The sequence below is a fragment of the Ovis aries genome, chromosome 13 (genome assembly GCF_016772045.2).
Source record: "Ovis aries strain OAR_USU_Benz2616 breed Rambouillet chromosome 13, ARS-UI_Ramb_v3.0, whole genome shotgun sequence".
Classification (NCBI taxonomy): domain Eukaryota; kingdom Metazoa; phylum Chordata; class Mammalia; order Artiodactyla; family Bovidae; genus Ovis; species Ovis aries.
The window spans coordinates 22,123,638-22,147,204 of NC_056066.1; the positions used below are offsets into that span (position 1 = coordinate 22,123,638).

Consider the following 23,567-nt stretch of genomic DNA (forward strand, 5'->3'; position numbering starts at 1 on the left):
GTTCAGCCCCCGAGAGCCGACCCCGGGGAGGGGGCCAGGCCGGCTGCGCGCCCCGGCTTCCCAGCCCTGCCCCGGGTGGGCCCGGCCACGACGTCGCCTGACCGCGAGGCCGCAAGAAACGCGCTGGGGGTCGCGCGCAGAGGGGTGCGGGCCCTTCCGCTCGGGGAGCCGGTTGGTTCATTCGGAGGAGAGCAAGATCTGGGCGGGAGGAAAAAGTCACAAAGAAATTTGTTTGCCACCGTGCAAAATGGCGGCATTTGCACATCCTTCTGGTGGCGGCGGTGGCCCAGGCCACAGAGCCGGGAGCTGCCCTGGGTCAGCGCGGTGGCTGTAGCAGGCGGGGGAGAAAGGGACCTCTCGGCCCCCTCGGCCCCCGGGCCGGCCCTTGGCCCGCTCGGTTGTCCCTGGCCTTCCCTCCCACCCCCCAGCCTGCCAGTCCCCAACCCCGCGCCAGCAGCCCCTAGACACTGACCCCTGTTTACAAACACAGCCTGGGGGCGGGGTGGGGCGGCCGGAACGCGGGCTGGCGGTGTGGGGGAGGCGGCCCGCTCCCGGGGACGCCACCAGCAGAGAGGGACGAGGAGTTGGTGCGAGAGAGCGGGCCCGGCAGCTGGAAAGGACTGAACGCCTTGTTTTTGAAACTGTCAATTCCCTCAACCCCTATTGTGAGGGCTTCATGCAAAACATCTCAGGCCTTTTAAAGTAGGAGCTTGTGAGGCCGCCACAGTTTGAAAAGGAGCGAGAGAGGAGCGGGGCTTAGGGCATGGGCAAAGAATGATAGCTGGGACCCCACCCCCCAGCAAAAGAGGGCCTGCCAAACAGGTAAAATGCAGCCCTTCCCCCTCCACCTCCTAGATCTGCCCTACGTCCCCACCCCCCAGGCTAGTTTGCAAAATACCCTCTGGCCTAGGGAGCAAACCAAAACCGAGCTAGCATTAAAAATAGCGCTTCCTTCCAGGGAAGGGGAAAATGGTGTGGAAGGCCAGGGTGAACCGGAGGACTCCCTAAGGTGGACGCCCTGTTCCTCCTTTCCGTTTTCCTGAGGTTTCCTGAGTTTAGTTGATGGGGGAGCCTTTATATCCCCCGCCCCCCAAGCCAGTGTGGCTCTAGGAGCTCCCTTTTTCACATTTCTTTTTCTTTTTTTCCAGCAGGAAGTATTTTCAAGGTGAAGCAAAACTCACCACGTTTTCTGTCTTTTGTAGATGCTAATGCTTTATTATTATTATTTTTAATAGTTGTGTTTTGTTTTTGTTTTACCATAGAGGATTTTTGTTTTCTTTGAAAGAAACAAAAAATGCTTTTGAGGAATTAGTCTACATCTCTTCCTGCATGCACACAAAACTAGCATTCACATATCAGCAGAAACTTTCAATTCTTGTGCCTGAAACTTTGAGGAGTTTCTAGACCATTGAAAGTCACCCAGACATGGATAAGATAAAAATCCACACACCAGCCCATCTAGTTTATGTTATTGCTGTTTAGTGGTGGCTCCTTGTTGTTGATTTTTAAAATAAACAACCATTATTGAGATTACTTCACTGTAATCAAGTAAGCCAGTACAAAAGAATACCCACTTTAAAAACTAAATTGTTGAGAAAGAGCAAACTGCATTTGCTAAAAAGGCAGATAACCTGACGGTGGAAGACAAGAGTACACACATCTCTTAAAAAAATAATTAAATCTTCATTTCACAGTCTTATCAGGAAACTACTTTTACAGGAGACCAAAAATAACTTGTTTCCACAAAAAAGTCAGAAAAAGAGCCCTTTCCTTCATTTTTTTTCTTATGCCTGTAAGTGTTGAGTCTTAGACACAGGAATCAGTGACCCTGGAACCATATAGTGTTTTAAACAAACAAACAAACAAAAAACCTCTCACCTGAAAACATTTAAATGTAAAAAATGCAGTCTATCAATGGAGATAACTTTTGTTTTTCTCTCCATCAGTCTTAAGTTTTTGAACAAATAGGACATTTATAGCATCTTAGAAAATCTAGATCTTGTCATCAATCATAAACCAACCAAAATGAAATAAACTGTACTAGGAATACAGCAGAATAGGAAAACAGCTAAGAGGCTCCTCAAAATGGAAGAAATACTTTGCATTTACAAGTTACTGAATACTATTTGGTACACTTTCCTAACAGAAGCCCCAACTGAGGTTTTGCTGTGATTGGCTGGCTTGTGGTGGTACTGTGGGGAGAAATTTGTGTGGACTATTTCATTTCTTCCTTTTTGATGGTATCACTCTGGAATGCCTCGGCCTCCCTGCTGCTCATTCTCCAGTTCCTATAAACTGAAACTATTGATTCTCTGAGGGTTGGAGACCAAGTGTCAAAGCTGGAGGCCGATATTTTATGTCAGAGATTCCACAGGGTATATTTGTTTTAAATTGTGCTTATTGTGCTTATTCCAACTAACAGTCCTCCCACACCCAAGATCTATAGGCTTCAAATATACTTTCAATTTATAATTTAGGCACAATGATTCCACAGCCAATAAGAAAAGTACTAGTCTAAATGTAGTAGTCATACTTGAAACTTTCTTGACTTAGCAGTAATTAAAGAGTAGAAATTACAGACTTCCAGTGTGTGTGTGTGTCACACTTTTTACAGATTGATTTTGCAGGACAACTGACTGCATCCAAATTCTGTATTGCCTTCTAAAGAGGCAAGAACTGACTGAGAAGCCAATGGCTCAGCTTTCTGGGGCTTTAGCTGTAACTTGTACTGGTCTTTGAAATTACACACAAATATGATTTCAAGGATAACATCCCCCAATTTTTACTTTGACCATATCTATCATCCCAATAAAAAAAAGATCCAGTGAACCTACATCTGGCAACATTCAGGAAGGAAAGGAAGGGAGGCAGTTCAAAGCATCTGTTTACTCCATCCAAATGTATTTGGATGCAGGTACTCTCAGCCTCTGTCCTTTACAATAAAGAGTAAAACCACAGAGCATATACAGCAATTAGGGCTGAGACCATCCAGATCTATCTGAAACATTTATAGACAAAAGGAAAATTTCAAAGGGAGTAGGAATTAAAAGGTTAAGGGAGGAGGGGGGGTGGTGGTGGAAAAAGACTGAATTTCCATGAGAAATAGTGACTTAAATTCACACAGTAAACATTTCATTGATGTTTTGTTTCATTCTGTGATTTATGATCTATAGATGCAACTTCTTAGGTTTAAGATGGCAAAGATCTGAGATCTATAATTTGTCAGACTAGGGGAGGTGGACCCAAAATTATTAGATTTAACTTTCATCAAAATAGCAAGTGATCTCTGCTTCACTTTCTTCAACCTGAAACTTTTTGCACTTGATTTGTAATAAGTTTGTGACGTTTTGTTGTTATTTAGGAAGAAACCCACCAGTGGTCTGCACAGAACCTGACTGGCCTCGTCACATGGTATTACAACAAAACACTACACCCAATAAATGCATTTCTTTCAGGCAAAAACATTACAAGTGAAAATGTCAACAAAACCATTCATTCCTGTTAACTGTTCTTCAATCTGGAATAAGTAGAAATGTATGGAACCAGGAATTTTAAACAGTGTTTTTAATTGAAAATAAAGCTAAAGCATGCTTTTCAACAGTGCAAATTTCCATAATTTTGATTTACTGCTTCCATCATCACAACATAGTACACCAGCATGGCCCTTACCAAGGGCTAGACCCTAACGATTTGCATGTTGAACTACTTTGATTTTAAGTGCAAATATAGATAGTCACCTCTGATTGTCACTTGCAGTAGAAACTCTCCTGCTCTATACACAGGATGGTCTGAAAACAGAAGTTTAGAGAGATGCAGAGAAAGTAAAAGTAATAAAATCCAAGTGCCTGAGTTCTGGTACCAAAAAGCCCTGAAATAACTGTTATTTTTCATTTGGGGTATTCGAACAATTCTGACCCATTTTCCTTTTCTTAGTTGCTTTTTTACTGCTCTGTCACTATAAAGAGTCAGACCATAAAATATCCTGCTATTATGAGAAATATTTTAATTGTTTTGCAACTTTGAGGAGTCATGTTCAGACCTCAAGGTAAGCAGGACAATAGTAAGAGTCACCTAATTTCAAATTCTGGGTGAGGATGCAAAAAGGACTTTTCCAATTGCAAGGAGTGGCGTAAAAGTAAAATTAAACCCTTTACAAAAAAAGAAAAAGAAAAAAGACAATATTATATTTACTTTACTTGATATATGTGAAGCAGCTGTTACCAGCATTCATTCAGGACTCCCCAATATTTCCAATCAAAAAACAATAAAATAAGTGCAACTACTCTTGGAGAGGAAATGAGGGGAGAAAAAGAAAAAGATACCCCACAAGAAACTTCTTGCTACCTCACTGTGTAACCATGTAACCAGCCTAACAAACTTTCACTGAATTAACAGTTACACTTTTAGGTCTGAAATCTAGTGCATAAACTTAATGGCTCATTGTAATATTTATTATTCAACCTTTTGACATTTATTTGTAGCAGTTGAATTGAGGTACCGGGTGCATTATTAGCATTGAAACAGTAAAGTGTTCCAGCTCTACCGTAATAACTGAGTTTACTTGAGTCTTTAGCCTGAAGTATAGTCTGTGGAATGTAAACCAACCCTTCTCCCACCCCTCCCCCACCCTAGTCCAAAAAAAAAAAAAAAAAAAGAAACCCGCAATGGAAAAAAAAAGTAATCCGATTTCTGTCTTCAAAATGCGATAAACCAGGACTCCAAAAGAGGTGTAACACATTAATGGACTTGTACAAACCATCCTGTGCAGTTTACAACAAAAGGAAGGTATGGTTCAAGAAAATATCTTCCAAAAACGCTTTTATGAATTAAATTTCCTGAATTTGTGACTAGGTGGAAGAGGTATTGCAGAACCGCCCAGCTGCCATTTCCATATAGGATGGGCCTTGTGAGGAGGTTGGGAATCCTTAGTGGTGTTTAAGGAATACGCCGGCCACAAATCCCCATCCTTCCCAATAATGAGTGATGGTGGACAAGGAAAATTTGCCATGAAATTAAATGGCCTTTTCACTGCTGATGCTACATTGCTGGCTACCTTTTTGCGTCTGTTTATAACTGTAAAATCATCCAGTGTTCCTTCATGTGTCTCAGTTTTACCTGTAGGACGAGGACTTCTAGCTGATTTCAGATTTGGTTTGACTGGAGGTGTCTGAAGTACAGGTCGCTTTCCCAGTACTAGTGTCCGGTAATTTTTCCTCACCCTGGCACCAAATTTATATTCCCCATCCTCAGGTTTTGGAGAACCTAAAGTGCATGAAAGGCCCTGACTCTGAGCCAGTGGATTTAAGGAAGGAGTTTCTTTTCCAGGGCATGCAAAACCTTCCTTGGCTGTAGTTAACAAGGCGTCCTCCTCTTTACTTTCAGTCACACTGTAAAACTCACCCTTCGTATCATTGCACTCGCACTTTAGCTTATTTGTAATAAGGTCAGGTTCATATTCTTCATTAGCACTACTGTCTTCTACTTTGATTTTAATATTGTGCAGAAACGGCAATGTCCTGTCGCCGGTATCAGTACAGGCATTCTCAGCTTTAGTTGTTGCTGCTACTGCTGCTGTATCCACCTCGGGATAAGTTGGCGAAGCAGAGGGCAAATCCGTAGCAAATTCAGTACAATGAGGGATTTTGGAATCTTTTTCTGAATTTGTTGCTGCTCCCGAAGAATCATTATTTAAGAACCTAGCAGCTATTGTGTTGTTATCTGCACAATGTGTAGTAGGAGTTGCTTGCAGGCATTTCCTAGCCTCTCGGAGTATTCTTTGTTGTGGAAATGCATTGTTTGTCTTTGGGCTAGGTGAAGAGGCCCCCTCCGTCAGGCAGTTAATTGTCAGGTCAGTTCTCTTTACAATACTGGAAATTTCAGATTGTGGGAATGTAATCTCAGATACCCTATCGTTCCTTATCTCTGTGAAACAACTCCCCAGGCTGGCCGGGCAGTACACCGGAGACGCTTTGGGGACCCAGCTCTGCAGATTCCACTCCTCGGGCGATTCCGCTTTGACACTACTCTTGAGATCGGGAAGTCTGCCGGCATCCTCGAAAGCAGCGGGTTTGGTTGCAGCAGCGGCGGAGGCCAGATGGTACAAGAAGTTGGCCTGCGCCTGTACGCTGGGAGGCTTGCAGAAGCTGGTGCGCCTGAAACGGATGCTCTGCACTGACACTTGGCTGGAGCCGGAGCTAGAGTCCGACTCCGTGGACGAGTCCTCCTCCTCCTCCTCCGAGCTGACTTCACTGGAATCCGAGGCCCCACTGCCCCCCTCCTCCTCTTCCTCCTCCTCTTCCTCCTCCTCTCCCTCCTCCTCCTCTTCCTCCGAGGACACAGAGTTGCTGGAGCTGGACACACTGGAGCCAAAATCCGAGTCGTTGGCGGCATGGTCCGAGTAGGAGCTGGACTCGGAGTCGCTGCTGCAACTCTCGGGAAAGCTGCCCAGATGGGGCTGCGGCCGGTGGTGATGAGGGGGATGGTGATTCGGCTGCGGCAGCTGGGCCCGGTGATGGTGGTGATGGTGGTGGTGGTGGTGGTGGTGGTGGTGGTGGGGAGGCGGGCAGAAGCCGTTCACCAGATGAAACCTCTCCAGGCAAGTAGCCCCGGCGGCCGCCGCCGCCGCCGCCGCCGCTGCCGCCGCCGCCGCCGCCGCCGCCTTGGCTTTGTAGGACCTGGGCAACAGCAGCAGACGGCGGGCGCCGGCGTGCGGCGCGAGCAGGCAGTCCTTGGCGCCCCCGCGCTTGCGCTTGCACCGGTAGGTCAGGCTCACCGGGCCTCCGGAGCCCGCCGTCGCCGCTGCAGCCTTGGGCTGGGGCCCGGCCGCCGACGCCTGGTAGTAGGCAGCAGCGGCGGCGGCGGCGGCGGCGGCGGCGGCGGCAGCGGCGGCGGCGGCCGGGTGCTTGCTGCACAGCAGGCTCCGAAAATAAGCAGGGTCCGAGTGGAAAGCGACGTAGTTTCCTTGGAGCGGGGCAGTTTCATAGTTTAGAGGGGGTTTGCAAGGCGAGCGCACGAGTTCCGGGTAGTGCGAGCCCGGGTATTTGCTAAAAATCTGAGGTAGATGGGCGGCTGGGCGCGCGGCGGCGGCGGCGGCGGCGCCCGGGCGCGGGGACTGCGCGCTGATTGGCAGGGGCCGCGCGGCTCCGCTCAGGCCCCGCCAAAGTTGGTGCTTGTCCTTCCAGAAAGCCGGGCGGGGGCCGGCGGCGGCGGCGGCGGCGCGCCCTGGCGGCGGCGCCTTTGTGGCCAGGGCCCGGCCGACCCTCCTGCGCTTGGTCTTGAGGACGCGCTCAGTTTTGCAGGAGGTGTAGAGCGCTTCCACGTCTTCCCGGGAGATGAGCGTGCATTTGGCGGCGTGGAAGGCGATGCTGTTGATTGCTTTGAGTTTTCGCAACTCCTCCAGATCGCAGTGGTGCTTTTTCACTTTCAGATGATCCATGCGCTTGTGCACGGTCGTCCTCGGGATGTTTTTCAGCAGATCCGTGAAGACTTGGGAGAGGGCAAACATTTGCTTTCCTTTAATGATGAGGTAGCCGAGCCTCACGCCATCCACCTCTTCAAAACCTGACTTCAGGTCTCCCATGTCGGGCACTAAACGATCCCCACCATTTGCAGTAAATATATACGTGACGCATACATACACATGTATGTATGTTAATCCTCCACCAGATGCTGCGTGTGTCTCAAGGCATCCTGCTAATAAAATAACAAAGACTGTTATTCCCGGCGAAGGGAGTGCCAAACTCTAGGCGAAATTATTGGGGAAAAGAAAAAAACAAAAAAAAACCTATGAAATTACACTGACTTGATTCTTGCCTTTTTTTTTGGTTTTCGTTTTTTTAAAAAAGAGGGGAAAAACCATCCGATTTCTGCTTTGCCAGTGTGTTGGTCTAAGTCCTCGCTGCAGATCAGTACCTGGGCCCCTCTATTCCTTCCTTCTCCATTGGAGCACTATGATAATGGAATGTGAAGGAGAAAGAGAAAAGACATGCAGCTGCTATTCCCGCCGCTGCTTTAGCTACAAATAAAATGACAGAGTGAAGTGAGCTCGTCCGGAGACACCTTCATCAATTAATTCCCCTAAAGCCAGCGCTGATTGGACACTCCTGACAGGTGATGCAATAAAAATTGATATTCCACCCCTTCCCCCCAAAATCTCCCACTAATTAGCATACCCTTATACTGCCACCTCCCCTCCCAAAGTAAATAATACAGTCGGTATATAAATCTTTCCATTAAACTATCGGAGCTCAGAAACAGCCTGACTCACAGACTTCATCAGAAGCAGTGTGTGTACGCTTAAAAAAAAAAAAAAAGCCTTGTATATTCGCCTTTAAAGGAATATTGCCTATTTTTTGCTTTATTTGCATTTTACCGCTATAGCTATTATCATTTCAAAGAAAAGCATTTTTAAAACATTATCAAGCCTAAATAGATATATCCCACCCCCCTTTTCCTTTGGAAAATGGAGCTTAAGCGAAACGTGCAGAACAGCCTGGTATTTCCCTTATGGGAGTGGGGAAGGAGCCCGGCTGGGAGCTCCAAAGTTAAATCCGCGCGGTGAACCATCCCAGTACAGACTTACGTTTTGAATTTCTCTCGATTTTCCTTGTTTCCCCCACCCCCCAAAATGCCTTTTTACAACCAGAAACAAAGTTATTTGACCAATGAGGCAGTTCAAGGCTCCAGCTCCGAAACACTGTAACAATTCAACTGAATTTTGATTCTCTGCTGGGGGGGTGGAGTGGGGAGGAGGTAGTTTCACGTCAGACCCATAACAAAGCATAGATAAGCCAGAAATGTGTACACTTTTCACAATTAAGCTGGCTGGATTGGAGGCAGGATGGTCCTAGAGTCCCCAGCACAGCCTTAGCCGGGGTCCTGTTCACAACAGGTCAGAATTCCATGGAGCGGATTGCTTCTGTAGCAAGGGAAAGAAAAGGTAAACCGCCCAAGGTGCTTCCAGAGGTTTTACGTAATAACGATGAAAAGAAAGTGCTGATGTATGATGCAGACTATTTCAGTGGTCTGTGATGCTTTTGGTTGGTAGTTTAAATGAATCTTCCACAACTCCCATTTTTTTCCGTGAAAGCCAAGCATCTGCTTTTTTTTTTTTTTTAATCACTTTGGATGAATATCAATATTGTTTAACCTCTTCTTAGTCAAAGCATATTTTGGTGTCATTTTCAAGGATATCCAAAATATTGCCAAATGAGAGCAAAGGTCTTCCCAGTCGCATCACCACGATCCCAAGGCAGTTTGTTGGCTGCTTTGCAAAATTCGGCAAAATCTTCTTAACAGTTCGGTGTTTGGAACTACAGCATGAATGCGGCCCAGGCATTTATATGTTTCCTTGTTCTTCCAAAAATAGACACATCCGTGTGGTTAAAAGAATAAACGGATATTTCTAAGCCTGCAAGAAAAAAATTGTACAGTAATTTCTTCCTTCACATTCAAAAGTTCCAGCTTCCCCTGCTCTGGTCTGACTAGCACAAGCAGGTATGACTCAGAGAGGGAAAGAGAGAGAGAGAGAGATTAAAAACCGAAGAGTCAGACACACAAAAAGGTAGTTTGCATGAAATCTCGGCCATAGTTCCCCACCCCCACCCTCATCTTTCTTGTAATTTCCCAGGAATTTTGAAGAGAATTGGGAATTTCAAGAAGTGCATCCGGAAATTAAGGAAGTCTATTTAGGAGAGTCTAACTCAGAGGTTGGGATTTGAAAAGTCAGCCCTGGACTACTGTTGCACTCAGCACAGATGTAATCGCTGCTCTTCAACTTAATCAATGTGTGTACAAACCGCGATGTCTAGTTCTTGCCTTTGAAATCTAAGGCTAGCATTTCCATCCAAGAAATCAGAGCTACAGCAAATTACATTTTTGTCCCTTGAATGAGAGAAGGATCATTGAATGGATCTCGTGATATTTCAGGCTTTAAACGTAACCGAGAGGCAGCAATGAACAATGCCTCGTCACAGCTAATACCATCCACGGAGTTGGCTTTCCTTTGCATCTGGATGTATCACACCGCGTATTTCTTTCACTTTCGCAGGAGGCAAAATGCAAGAGGTTTAAGCAGAAAGCAAAGTTTCCAGGAAAAGCAGATGCTGGTGTTTGTTTTTGAAAGTAGAATGAGCAGTGTCTTTCTATTGCCAGCGACAATAATGTCGTTTTAAAATTTCTCCTGATGCACTTATATACTGCCAGCCCTCTTCCTCTCACCCCACCCCATTCAATTCCCCTCCCCCAGCTTTAAGATTTCCACCAGAGAGTCAAACAGCCAAGAAATAGTAAACTCAGAAAAAACCTTTGAGAACACATTACAAAAGGTTGGCTGGAGCGTCCCCCCCCCTTTTTTTTTTTTTAAAATTTGGTCAGGTAGTACTAGTTGTTCTCGATTCCTATTGAGATTTTCACACACACACACACACACACACACTCTCTCTCTCTCTCTCTCTCTCTCTCTCTCTCTCTCTCTCTCACAGTCCTATTCCTCCTGCACAAGGCTATGTGATTTAGTAACCATTTCAAAATCACCTTTTCCTCTCCTTCCTCCTCTTTCACCTTTGAAATACTGGCAATATGAGCGGTTTTTAAAACTAGCAGAATACTATGTTTTAAACTAAAGTTACAATCTGTTGGGACAAATGAAGAAAAATAAAGGCCAAGGGATTTGGGAACTGGGTCTATATATACAATTTATGTGAGTATGTTTGTATGTGCACTCAGATACCTTCACATTTATACATTTTTAATACTATTACACACCTTTCTTCTTGTCTAATACATTCTTTTGTTCCTTTAACTTCCCCATCAGTGTGTGTGTGTGTGTGTGTGTTAAGGCGTGAGCGTGCACATTCTCGCGTGCACATGCACACACACACACACACACACAGAGAATGTGACAGACAGCTTTCTTGTGGCCATCAGCACACGTTGCATATCCGGGGTCTTCTCCAGGCACATTGGGGGTCGATCCCGATAAAAAGATCTAGCTGAGGCCCCTGAGCGCTCACACATGAAAGGCAGGGGACTTTAAGATGGATTTGCATGCACACAGGGGATTTCGATCAATAGCTACCAACATTTATGGCTTAGATTATTAATGTGAAAGCTGGCCAAAAGAATGGGGATGAAAAATTAAAGGTGTCTGTTATCAATTATGCTTAAAGTTATGCAATAATTTACTTACTTTGCCTGGATGTGCAGATCCAGATGTATAAAGTACTATTCTTCAAAAGCCAGGGGGTTTCTTTGATAAATATGTTGACCATGTCAGCCGCCTCTACAATCAAAGATGAACCCCATTCAGATGATGGATGGTATTCAAATTCTTTTTTTCTCAAAAAAGATATATCAAATTCTGTGTTTCTGAAGCACATATACATATGTGGGGTGGATATGCCCAAATTAACATTTATGTGGATATTCATCTCCAAGGGTCCAGGGAATTACTTAACTTAGAATTTAGGCATATATAAGATATGCACTGAGTTTGTTCATTAAATGCGATTATTTACTCAGGGAGGAATGCATAATCTACACACTATCATAAAAAAAAGTATTTTAGCTTTGAAAACAAAGCTGTTTGCTAGAGGAAAATCCTCTGTGGCAAATACAGATAGAAATATATTAATGTTCACTTACTTCTGCATTTGTTGTAAAAAATCAGCACTTTCAGTTTTCAAAGTGATGGGCTATGAAGATATGAACATATTTGTCTTTACTTATCCTGTGTGAATGTGCTAAATTTATCTTCAAAGGTTCTATTTTGATTTATTTTCACTGTATTTTATATTTAAATACCATTGCAATTCAGTCTGACCTCTTTCCTATGCAGCGAAGTAATGTACACGGCATTTACAGTCTTTTAAATGGTTAGCTGGGAAATGCAATAGCAATTTGCAGATGTAGTTTACTAATGGGGAAAGTTCTTTTGAAAACCTGAAGGAAAACCTAAGAGTACTTTTGCATTTCTACACTACAATGTCATATAATTAAAGTATTGAAGAGCATTAAAATAATCCTTTCCCTTCCCAGCCTTCACTCATACATACATAATTTAAATGAGGAACAACTCCCCCACCCCCACCCCACCACCATCACCTAACTCTTCACCATATACATTTGTTTTAGTGATTGCTGGCACATTTTGTTCAAAGTGAACTCAGACAGAAAAGACTAGGGAACATCACAAAGGCCTCCACAATGTAAGTACACTGGTTAGAAGAATAAAAGAAATCCCTTGTACTGTTAGCCAAAAGTAACTATAATAAAACATAACAAAGTCTAAAATAATAATAATGACTCATATGGCTGAATTAATTGAGGATATAGGACAATAAAATCCTGTGTGAGAGTCAACAGTTCCTTACCTAAATTTATGTCTTTTACATGTTCTCTGCTTTTGGGGAGGGGAAAATGAGAATGCAGGAGGAGGAAATGGCTAACTTGAGGATCAACTTAAATTATAACTTAGTACATTTTCTTTAATTTTTTTCTTTTTTGTCTCATTCAAACAAATCAGGGCAGGTCTCCAAAAGGGCCCATCCTTCTGTTCTTAGGCATCTGAAAATCCTGTTTTTAACAGAAGTTTGGGACACAGAGTATATGCCATGTTGTCTACTGACCCATAATCAAAATGCGGTGACCTTCTACCCTTTTTTTGCCCCCTGACCCATCTTGAATTCAATGCAGCCTTTATAAATTTGCAAATCCTTGGAGGTAGAGGGGGTTTTGTGAGGCTTTGTTCTGAAAAAGCCCTAAGAGTGTGCTTTCTAAATTAGACAAAGGTAGAGCAACAAACCCTGGTGGACAAGATTTTATACAGGTGAGCCATGGGCAACTCTTCAGATAACACATATTGCAAGCCAAAAAGCAGTTATAAATGTGGGAGACAAGAAGGTTATAGATTGCGTCAAATTAGAGTATGGTACAAATCACTTTCATGATGTAAGAAATGGTTAGGCCATAATCTTCCTGCTCTCCTCATCTCAAGGGCTGTGGGGGACCCTAGTGATCACGGAAGGAATGGGGTGGGAGAGAGTAAAGAGAGAGCGGAGGAAGGCTGGGAGGGAAAAAAAGAAAGGAGCAAGACCTGATCTGAACGTACAGGCACATTCCCTTATCTTTTCTGCTATCAGCCAGTTTAAAGGACACCATAATTATGATAGTGATAAAACAATGCCTGCTTATGTGTGCTGAATAAATAAAGAATGTTTACAGCTCAAGAATCTTTTAATTCCAATTAAATGCTATCAAAGAAAAACCACTTTTCCTACTGCAACTGCCTTTCCCCCAATTATCTTGTTTTGTTGCAATATTTTCCTACGAGACACCAGGGCCTCTTACAATTGATCGTGAATGTAGGGAAAAAAATCTGAGAAAGTATAGAGTTCTGTGTTGGTGTATTCAATAACCCACAAACCTCAAGATCCACAGTTTATTTGGGATACCCCGATATTTGTTTATTTCCTATTTCCCATCAGAGAGAGCCAAACATGTAGGAACTGAAGTGATGACATTCAGTGTTGAGGCCTACCTATGGGCTGCTTAAGCCACACTGAAATTCTGAGCACCCTAGAGGGGAGAAGGGAAAGATCCGCATGTGAAGCCTGATGGTCTCTGGAAAGGGAATCCTCTGGTTCTGTTCCCCTGGCTTCAGCCCAGATTCTTCTAGGAGCACTGGAGCCAATCACTGTCTTCCACTGCTACAGCTACTGGGTGCACACAAAAAAGCGGGAGATCAAAAAACTCCAAGTTCGCATTTATGGATACACAAGGATCATTTCGTATTCATGACTTCAACAAATCACATTATAATCAGATTTTAAACAAGGTTTGGGGAGTAATGCCCACCAGGCTGGACACTAAACACTAACACGTATCACATGCTAGCCAGGAAAGTCACTTGTTAAATATTGGAATCATAGGGTGAAAATTGTCTTTCAACTTTGAAAAGCTCACTTTTTGCTTTAAAGGCCAGTTTTTACACAAATTCATTTCAAGCAAAGTGCCTCTTTTTAAGCCATTCCAAAACACTATAATACAAATCTCTGCTTGCTTCCTTTCTCAGTTCCAGTAGTGTTTTGAAAAAAACACATGGCATAACAAACATTATGGAAAACCCACTCCTTCCGTTAAATGTCCTTACGAACCTGCCTTTTTACTCCCTCTGTCTAAGCAGCGCATTGCTAAGTAGAAACTTAAATAACAACAACAAAAAACACACACACATACATTTTCCTCAAATATCTAGTATTTCTTGGCATATTCTTTTGGTGATGTGGTACAAAAATACAGTGGTAAACATTTTCAGAGGATACCTAAATTCCCTGGATGCTTGCGGACCCCTTTTCTTTTGAAAGTTTAGAGCTTCCAATACCCTCAATTCTACTGGCAGAATTAGGATGGACTTAGAGGGTCCTAAACGTGACCGATTCACTAAGGCGGGGGGCTACAGCTTGCAGCAACGTGCTCGGCAACTTAATCCTACGCTAAAAGAGGGCAGAGAGAGAAAAAGAATGGAATACAAACTCTCCCGACATTCGTAGTTACTTTCAAGGTGGATTGTGTATTTTCAGGCTGATGGGAACGTCTGGTTTGGGGAGCAAAAAGAAGAGAAGGTAAGTGTTTGTCCTTGTATCAACCAGTTCCTAGAGAAACAATGAAAGAACAAAGGGAACCACTTCTCCATCTGAACATTTTCTGAATCTCCCTCTGTTTCAAGCCAAAAAGCTTGCGAGGGGATTCGCTTTACTCTACCGTAAGCAGTTGTTGCCAGGCTTGCTGAGCTAAGAGAGAGAGAAAAGTTGAGCGGCAGTGTAAATATAGACTAAATAATAATAATAAAGACTTGCTGTAGCTATCTCCAGAGCTCCAGCCCCAGCAACTTTAGAAGTTGCTAAATGCAAGAAGGGAAAGCCCAAGAAAGAAGCTTTACATTACAGATTTCAAACTCAGTCATTTAAATAGCCTTACTTGCTTTTTGAAAGGATTTCTGCGCACAAAATGTGAAGGTTACTGTCTATGGGGAAAGAGCGGCGTACTGTTCAGGTCGATAAATGTTCTCTATTTCTATGTGGAAAATAATTTTGTTCAAAGGAAAGGGGATTCAAGTATTGACGCTACTGTTTGCTGATAGAAGAAATGGCAGCAGTGGTTGGGAAAGGAGAGTCGTATATAAATGTATTTGCTTTGGGGTACAATGGTTATTGGCAAGTCGGCCTTTGTGGGTCTGTGTGGCTGAATGAGTAAGTGACCGAGTGCCATCGGCATTATATAAACGGATCGGTGTGTGGGGGGAGCCCCCAAAGCCGGCGAGCACGTGAAACACACATTTTTTTACTGCCCCCCCCCCCAGCGGCGACGAAGCCCCCCTCCACGCCACCCCCAAATCCGTATATTACCTGCCCAGTTACAGTGACACATGTTTATGTTTATAGTCCTGGTTTGTAGTAGTGTCAAGAGCCGCAGCAAGAGGAGGGGGAGGAGAGAGGAGAGGGAGGAGTAAATGCAACCACCCCCACTTGTTGTTAAAGCAAATTTACTGCGTTATTGCAAGGCCGGTACGGGGGGCTGGGAAGTGAGTTGAGAGGAAGGGTAGAGTTGGGTAGTGTGTTGGTGGTGGAAGGAGGGGGTGGGGTGGGGTTAGGAGATCCGGGATGGAGCTCCTCTCTCCAGCGGCCCGGGAAAAGCAGCTCGGTCAATAGGGGAGCATGCTGGCGCGGTCGAAAACAAAAAGGTTCCTCCTGCTCGCTGCGTTCACGTGGGGGGCTCTGCAAGCGGGGCTCCAGGGCCCTGACCTCTGACCCTGGCTCCTCTCCGCGCTCTCCCGGTGCCGCGCGGCCACTTTTTACCCAGGATCCCTCGCGCCGGTCGCGCTCGTGCCGAGCTCGAGTCCTTCTTAATCCTCCATTCCCCGATTCCATCCCCTCCCCTTCCCCTACGCCCCCCCGCCCCGCCCCGCCGCCAGCCCCGGGGGAGGATTCTCCGGCAGGGAACCCCCGCCCCACCCCCACCCCGAGAGCCCGGGCCGAGGCGACCGCAGTCGGGCCGGGTGGGGCGGGGAGTGGAGAACCGGCCTCCCCTGCCGGGCCGGGCCTGCGGGGGAGGAGAGGGGAGGGGAGGAAAGAAGAAGGCGGGGGAGGGGACCCGAAAGGAGGGGGCGCGGCGGCCCGGCCCCGCTGCCCTGCCGCGGCCTGGACCTGTTGACTGCTATTGGTCCGACTCGTCCTGCGCTCTCTCCCAGGCCGCCGCAGCCCCGGTCCTTCCGCGGAAACGTGGGGAGGAAATAAGGATGGCTGTTCTCTCCGCCTCCCTCCAACTTTAGTTTTTTTTTTCTTAGGGGATGAGAAAGCAAAGTAATCTCATCCGCTGCTCCATCCTGTCTCATAAAGTCCTGTCATGCGCGGGCCCGCCGCCCTCCCGGCTCCGGCTATTTAAAACCTCTCTCTTCCTCAGACCAGCTCCCCTGCCCGGAGCCCTCGACGCCCCCGCTGCGCTCCCCCCTGCCCGGTCTGGCTTCTTCTCCAACGAATTGTGTTGCTTCTTCCCAAGAAGCTCCCTCGTCCACGTTCCACTTTTTTACCGTCCCGGGAGGCGTAAGATAAAACCTCTGGTTTGCTGCATGCCGCCGGACACATTCTCTGCCCTCTCGTCAAAATGTACTTGATGGAGAGTATAAAATAACAATATTTAAAGGAGGAAATAAAAAGGGGCGAATTCTTTTGCCTGGGTAGACGACATAAATGCATTAAAAATTTTTTTTTAAGAGAAATGTATTTCGAGTTAAAGGTTTTATGGGATTTGCTGTAGTTCCTTCTAGATTTTTGGATTTCCTGGGGGGATCTTTTCCAGAAGGAAACAGCAAATTAAAATTAAGGTGGAAGTGAGCCATCTCAACCACTTCTGAAAATAAAGGCGAAATTGAGAAAATATATCCAGGAAATAGCGGGAAGGCGGCCGCAGCGAAAACTGGAGTCGCCGAAGGCAGCGCCTCGGTGTCGCAGTCGGAAGAAGGAGGGCCAGCCCAGGGCCGGGAAGCAGGCGCGCGGCGGCGGCGGGGAGAGCGGCGAGCCGGCCCGGGCCGCGGCGCTTGGGAGGAAGGCTGCGCCGGCAGTGCGAGCGCGAAACCGCGGGCGGGGAGGGCCGAGGTGGGCGGGGGCCGGGCGCGCGACCGGCGCCGCCGATGAAGCTGGAGTCGGGCTCCGGTCGCCCGGCCGCCCCCATTGTTCGGCCGCAGCGCAGCAGTTCGCCAAGCGCGTCCTTCCCGGGGGAGGGGTCCCGAGATCGGACTCTGCCCCCACCCCCAGCTCCCCGAACTGCAAAAGGCTCGGGCCGGGTCGGGTCGGCAAGTTTTATGATCAGTGTCGGCTGGCCAGGGGTTCCCAACTCCAGACCGCGTAGGAAGGAGGCTTTACAACGTGCCGCTAAATTGGAGGAAGCTGGGCAAGCCTGAGACTCCACACGAAAAGAGGGAAAGCAGCATAGATATATTTGTAAAGTGATGGCTAGATAGAGACAAAAGTGGGCAAAAAAATTTTTTTTCTGGATCCAGAGAGTTAGAGCCTATGATATCCTATTTTAAATCTCTTTAAATGTATGGATTCAAAAATGAATGTCGGGGTTCAAAGGAGTTCGGAAAAGCACGTTTCGCTGTTACTATTCAGTTCTTTGTTGTATATAAGGAGTTTAGTTTTAAAAGGCTGGGTTGAGCTACCCCTAACAAAAACAGGCTTGGATTCTTAACGTGAAGTGCATTTTCAAAATAACACTGAAATTCATAAAGGAAAAACGTGTCATTTGCTTTTATAACACGTTTTAGAAAGAACTGAGAGACACCTACGAAACTCTGCCTGTTTTCCTTTGTGAGGCATGTGGAAAAAATATTTCTGGCAAGCGTCACAGTTTTAAAAAATGAAGATTTCCAACAAGTGATCGCAAGTCTTGAAGACAAGAGTAAAGTTATCGTGCTTGAAAACTCATGAAGAAATAATTTCAATTCTTTTGCTCAAACCTAGCTAGGGCCAGAGAGTAATCTCGACTTAGATTTATAATAGACTTTGCGGAAATTCCTTGTAAAATGCCCATTACTAGTCTGTGTATTATACAGCATTGGTTTCCCAAGGTGGATTTTTAAAAACCAATTAGAATTGATCTCTAATGGAATATTATATTTACACGTCATCATGAAAACATCATTTGATAAGAGTTTTGAATTACAAGAAAGAAGTTAACAGATAATGTTCATAAGTAGCATCTGTTTGAAAAGAACCCTTAAGAGTCAGTTAAAGGTAGTAGTGGTTGTGATTTTGCATTTGAAATGCTATAGAAGTGGTTTGCATTTTAACAGTTTCATTATGCGACTCTTCTTCCTAAACTTGCATTTCCTCAAGGAAATCATTCAATTCTTTCGAATATGGGGAGAAATTCTTATATAAGAAATCACTGGAAGTGTAACTATGGAAAGATTTGAACAGAAAAAAAATTGGTGTTGAAATTAGATATCCTCAATCTGTTCAGTCCTTCCACACTCATCCTCCCATGGTCCCCCTCCCCAGCTACTTGGATTCAATTTACATTTTTTATTTATAAATCTGAATATTTAGAATAGCTTTATAAGTTTATCTGCTACATAGTTGATTGTAGATGATGAATCTTTTTACATCTTTTAGTGCTTTAGGCATTTGGGGGGTTATTTAAATTAAAAAAATGTTACAAGTCATGATATACTTGTGAGAAAAACAACAAATGGGTGGAAAAGGGGCATGAATGGGGGTGGGGATGGAGAGGGACAAGTAGCATTGCAGGTCAGTCTTTGTAATACCTTTCTTTAGTTTTCTGTCATATTTTTCACTTGTGCTTGCATCCAAGATCATTGCTTTTTTAATTAGGATAAATTGCCACCATATAAAAATTACCTACAGTTTGGCTCTTACGTGCCACAGTAAAGACTGACAAAAAGTGATCGGGAGTCTTGTGTGTTTAATTCGCCAGGAATGTTAAGCTTCATAAGAGTCACCCTGTGGGGCCATGGTGGTCTTTGGCACTGTTACTGTACAATTTCAAGAGGTAAATATACACATTATAGATTAAAAAAATCTAAGATGTACTAGGCAAACATTTTCTTGATTGAAGGAATAAAAAAATGAATTTGTCAATCTCTTTCTTTCTGGGACACAATGCAGTTAATTAACATATTCTTGGGCTTGTTTCTGGATTTGGTAAGCAGTGGCCCCTTTCAGAGAGGAAAACATTTAAATCTTAAAAAGTAATCTTTGGTCCAAAGAGTATTTAGAAATTCAGTTTAATTTCTGATTCTCCTTTTCTTTTTTTTAAGTCCCAGATATGTTTCATTTCTTGCAAGGTTCTATTCCATTTCAGAAACTGATTTTCCTCTTTTCTATGTCCAGAATCTTTTCACTCAGATAACCTTATTGTATCTTATAAACAGACACTTAAATATGTCACTTTAATCACACTATAATTATAACAGAAATGCAAATCTTCAGTGTCAGTTAAAAAATGGGAACATGGACCTCACACTCCTGCCCTTAGGTTATATTGATGATACTCTGAAAAGTCAAAAGTGTAACACCTTTAAGTATTATTGCATCATGGAAAAAAATAGTGCGATTCTAAAAATGTTATTGAGGTTTATGTAATGCCTAGCAGATCTACAGGCATCCTTTAGATATATTTTTCTGTGGGTAATTACACGGTGTTTTACCCAAAAATGTAAATACAGCCAATGGATATCAGTTTTACAGCAAAGGAGTAGCTCTGAGGCCAAACACAAGATTAACCACACTAAACCCTGTAAAGTAAATATTAGGCCTTGATTCTTAGAAAGATTTTAAAATTTAGATTACATGCAATTTAAATTTCAGAATTACCTAACTAAACTTTTCAATAATTAAGTATATCTAACAATAATATTAATTATGACTGATTCTAAGTTAGGATCTGTTTTGTAAGAAAATGATGACTTTTACATGGAGAGGTGGCTAATATTTGAGGACTGTTTAAATACAGACAATTCTAAATTACCAGGTAAATAAAAACGCTTCACCTGTATGAATTTCAACTATTGAAAACCTTTAAATAAACCAACTTATCTGAAAATTTCTTAATCATTTCTCATTACTTAGAAGTTTTAGTTCAGTTGCACATAGAAAACAAAGCCTTGCTTTGCTCTGAAGAATAAAGCTCAGACTACAATTGGCTTATAAACACCAATATTGTGCATTAAATAAATACTTATTGTAGGCCTACTATGTGCATACAGGACACTCCTCGATAGGGTGGTATGCTGAGTTTAAAAAAAAATCACCTAGTAAGATTAATTAATATGCTTCATTAAGTGAAATTTTCCAAAAGCCATTAATGGACTATCAATTTAAAACATAATTGGAATGAATATCTTTTAATGAAATTTCTGATAGTAGTCCATGATACAGGTGCCATGTGTGGGTTTGTACCTATATAGATAAAATGCTCACTTATTGTGAGATAAATAACAAAACTAGTATCAGAAATACCTCAACATTTTAATCATACTTGCATAAATATGACTCAAACTTTTCATGTAAAATATTAAATTTGGGGTACCAATGAGCAAAACAAAATTTTATTCATTGATTCTTTTAAAAGAGGGTATATTTTAAAGTTTGTGCGAATCATAAGAAATTGCCTTATTGCTTTTTCCAACAAGTTTATCTAGAAAGAAAATTACAGTTTCTGATGAGGTTTAGTAGATGAATGAGTTCTTATAATTGCTTTTTGTTTAAAAACCTTAGTATCAGAGTCAATACTGAATTTTAAACACTTTATGGAAGTTAAGAATCCGAGTTAAGAGAAGTGCATTTAGTCCTAATATTATAGAAATATATTTCAATTTCTATATCTCATTAAAGAAATATGCTTCAACAATAGATATAATAGACTAAACATAACATGAGGAAAATAACAGAAGGCAAATAAAACTTTAAAAAGGAGATACATATAAGCAGTACTAATCTAGGAACCAAATTTGGTTTTAATTATTTCGTTCATAAATATCTAATATAAATGATTATGGAAAAGCAAATCCAAAAATTTGGTGACTAGGTTGAGGAATAAAGAAAATTATAAGAAGATATATTACCCATACAGGAAGAAAATGTAGTTTCCCATTATAGAAGGGTTAGAGGTTACATCATAAAATACTTTACTTGAGTTTTTTGTGGTTTGCCTCAGATGATTAGTTCAGAGAAATAGATTAGCCAATACTGAGTTTTTTGCTGTTATGTGAAGAAGTGTAGTGGGACCACAGGCTTTTGTTTTATTCTACAGGTACTGGATATATGTTTTCAAAGCATATTTTGAGAACATGAAATCAGATTTAAAGGATAACTATTTTAAGATTGAAATTGTAGTTTTCTTTGAAGTTATTTTATAAATCTTGAGAACTTATTTATATTTTTACAATTACCATGTTTTTCCAGAAACTTACTTGAACTTTAGCAATTCTGGCAATTAAACTATAAGTTTATCCATTCTGAGGTATGAGAACTAGCATATTCAACCAAACACATGCATATGTATCTTACACAAAGGACAAATATAACTTGCTCACTGCTATATTTCCTGTATCTAGTAAATGTTCCCTGGCTCACAGTAAATGTTCAATAAATACTTGCTGAATTAATAATTAACTGTATCTCTGAACTACTTTGTAATGTCTGTTATTCTTCCTTGTCACCTAGTATTTTATAGAAGTATATTAAATATTATACTTCTGATGTATAACATAAAAAGTTCTATATCTAGTACATGAGTTAAAATTAGAATATTTATACTCTGTTTTTTCTCACAATTTCCATAACCCAACATTTAATGTTAAATATGTTTTAAATAATGATTTACATTTTGTGAACATTTATATGTACATCTTTAGTAAAATTTCTGCTTTAGATGCTACTATTTATATAAAGTCCTGTTCTTAAGAAATAGTATATTTTCTCTATTTGTCTAAATTTCAAAAATGTTACAAATGATTTTTTTAAATTTTGTTTTGAAAATGACAAGTGTTTACCTGCATTTCTTTGATTGTTATAGAATAAAATACCTATCATTCTTTATATATACATTAATCCTATCACAAGAACTGAGCTCAAATGCATTCAAAATAACATGAATGTATTTTTAAATAATTTATTGCATTAAGGTTTGACTGCAGTCTTCAAAAAGGGAAGATTCAAATTGATTTTAACTAAAAATTACTCTTCATTAGGAGTCTGAACCTGAGCAGGAATTGGATGTTGGACTGGTTTCCTTTAAAAAGGGGTAAAAATAAGATATATGGTAGAGATATAAGAAACAGTATAGATTGGTTTGAAGGTGATTTTAGTTTTAAAAATATCAATGGCATTTTAAGAATATCATTCTTATATGGTCGGAAATCTATTATTACCATAAGCTCCAAAAGATATATTTTATTATATAATCTTGTAATCACCTTTTAAAAATGCACTAATATAACTAACTGAATTCTCATTTTTTGTTTTTTTCAGTGTCTATTTTTAAAGTTTTGCATTATTGTAGCTATCTCACTTAGCTTTGAGGGTGTTTGAATATATTTGCTAATATATGCCTGCACTGTATTACAGCTATTATAATTCTTAAATAGATTTTTAGCAATTAATTTCAAACGGAAATAGCAGCCATGCCACCATTTTTCTTTTCTCCAAGAGAACACTTGGAATGCTTTTAGAGCTTAAACCATTATCTTTTGATGACTAGGAGAATTTGGGTTCCTTCATTTTTTAGCATTTATGAAACTGCATTTTCTAGGTCCTCACATGATACTGCCAACCCTTGATAAAGTTATTTTGTTACCTGCAAGGTATTCATCAAAGTCATGAATTTGCCTTCTAACTATGCTTGTCATTTAAACAATCTATATTCCTATTTCGTGCTAAACTTATAATTAGACACTTTTTTTTTGTTGCTGCCTAAAATCAATATTGGGCTAACAGGATACATAGCGGGTAGAGCAACAGTGGGAGATCTCACAGCTCAAAACTGCGCAATATCCAGCTAATTAATCTGTTCAGATAGGCCTGATCCATTTTCTATTTGTTTGTGAGCAGTAAGCTCCCATCTTTCTGCCACTTAAGTGACCTTAATAAAAGTCACAAATTTGCAAGAGTAAATTTGAAGTACAGAGCCAGATCAGAGAAATTCTCAATTGAAAGAACTCCACTGTCCTGTGGTGTTAGCTATTATTTGGTGACCCAAGTTCTCTTGGGTTCCTTTAAACTGCATTTTCCGTATCCTCACATTATATTGTTACTGTTAGATTAACAACCATCTGTAATCTTACACTGCAAGCTGAGGGTAGGTACTACAGGTGTTGTTTCCTCATCGGGTACAACCCTAACTTAGGCTTTTGATCTTGTCTGCGATGCATTTTCAGTTGTCACTGGGGCCAATGTGGTGTGTAAATGGGCGGCAGACTTGGTGGCACTTTCACTGGGTGAACTTTGGGTAGAGCCAGGATGTGAATTTAATGGGTGGACAGGCTGCGG

General features: G+C 42.3%; 1 protein-coding gene across 4 annotated transcripts; it reads right to left on the reverse strand.

Annotated features, from left to right (window-relative positions):
* Nucleotides 1-1,185: 1,185 nt before the first annotated feature.
* Nucleotides 1,186-15,856, reverse strand: SKIDA1 (SKI/DACH domain containing 1). 4 transcript variants are annotated; one of them, XM_042230505.2, is made up of 5 exons: nt 15,405-15,856; nt 13,538-13,712; nt 11,189-11,281; nt 8,582-9,409; nt 1,186-7,692 (listed from the first exon to the last, which is right to left on the reverse strand). In XM_042230505.2, exon 5 carries the CDS (start codon nt 7,577-7,579, stop codon nt 4,820-4,822), a length of 2,760 nt encoding a protein of 919 aa, XP_042086439.1. In that variant the 5' UTR covers nt 7,580-7,692; nt 8,582-9,409; nt 11,189-11,281; nt 13,538-13,712; nt 15,405-15,856; the 3' UTR covers nt 1,186-4,819. The 4 variants fall into 4 exon arrangements, with proteins under 4 accessions (XP_042086439.1, XP_060253306.1, XP_060253305.1 ...); XM_060397323.1 differs by having other exon boundaries at nt 1,186-7,689; nt 7,802-9,409; XM_060397322.1 differs by having other exon boundaries at nt 1,186-9,409; nt 15,801-15,856.
* Nucleotides 15,857-23,567: the final 7,711 nt, after the last annotated feature.

Coding starts and splice junctions, on each gene's coding strand:
- SKIDA1 (XM_060397322.1), bottom strand. CDS start 7,579: ATGGGAGACCTGAAGTCAGGTTTTGAAGAGGTGGATGGCGTGAGGCTC.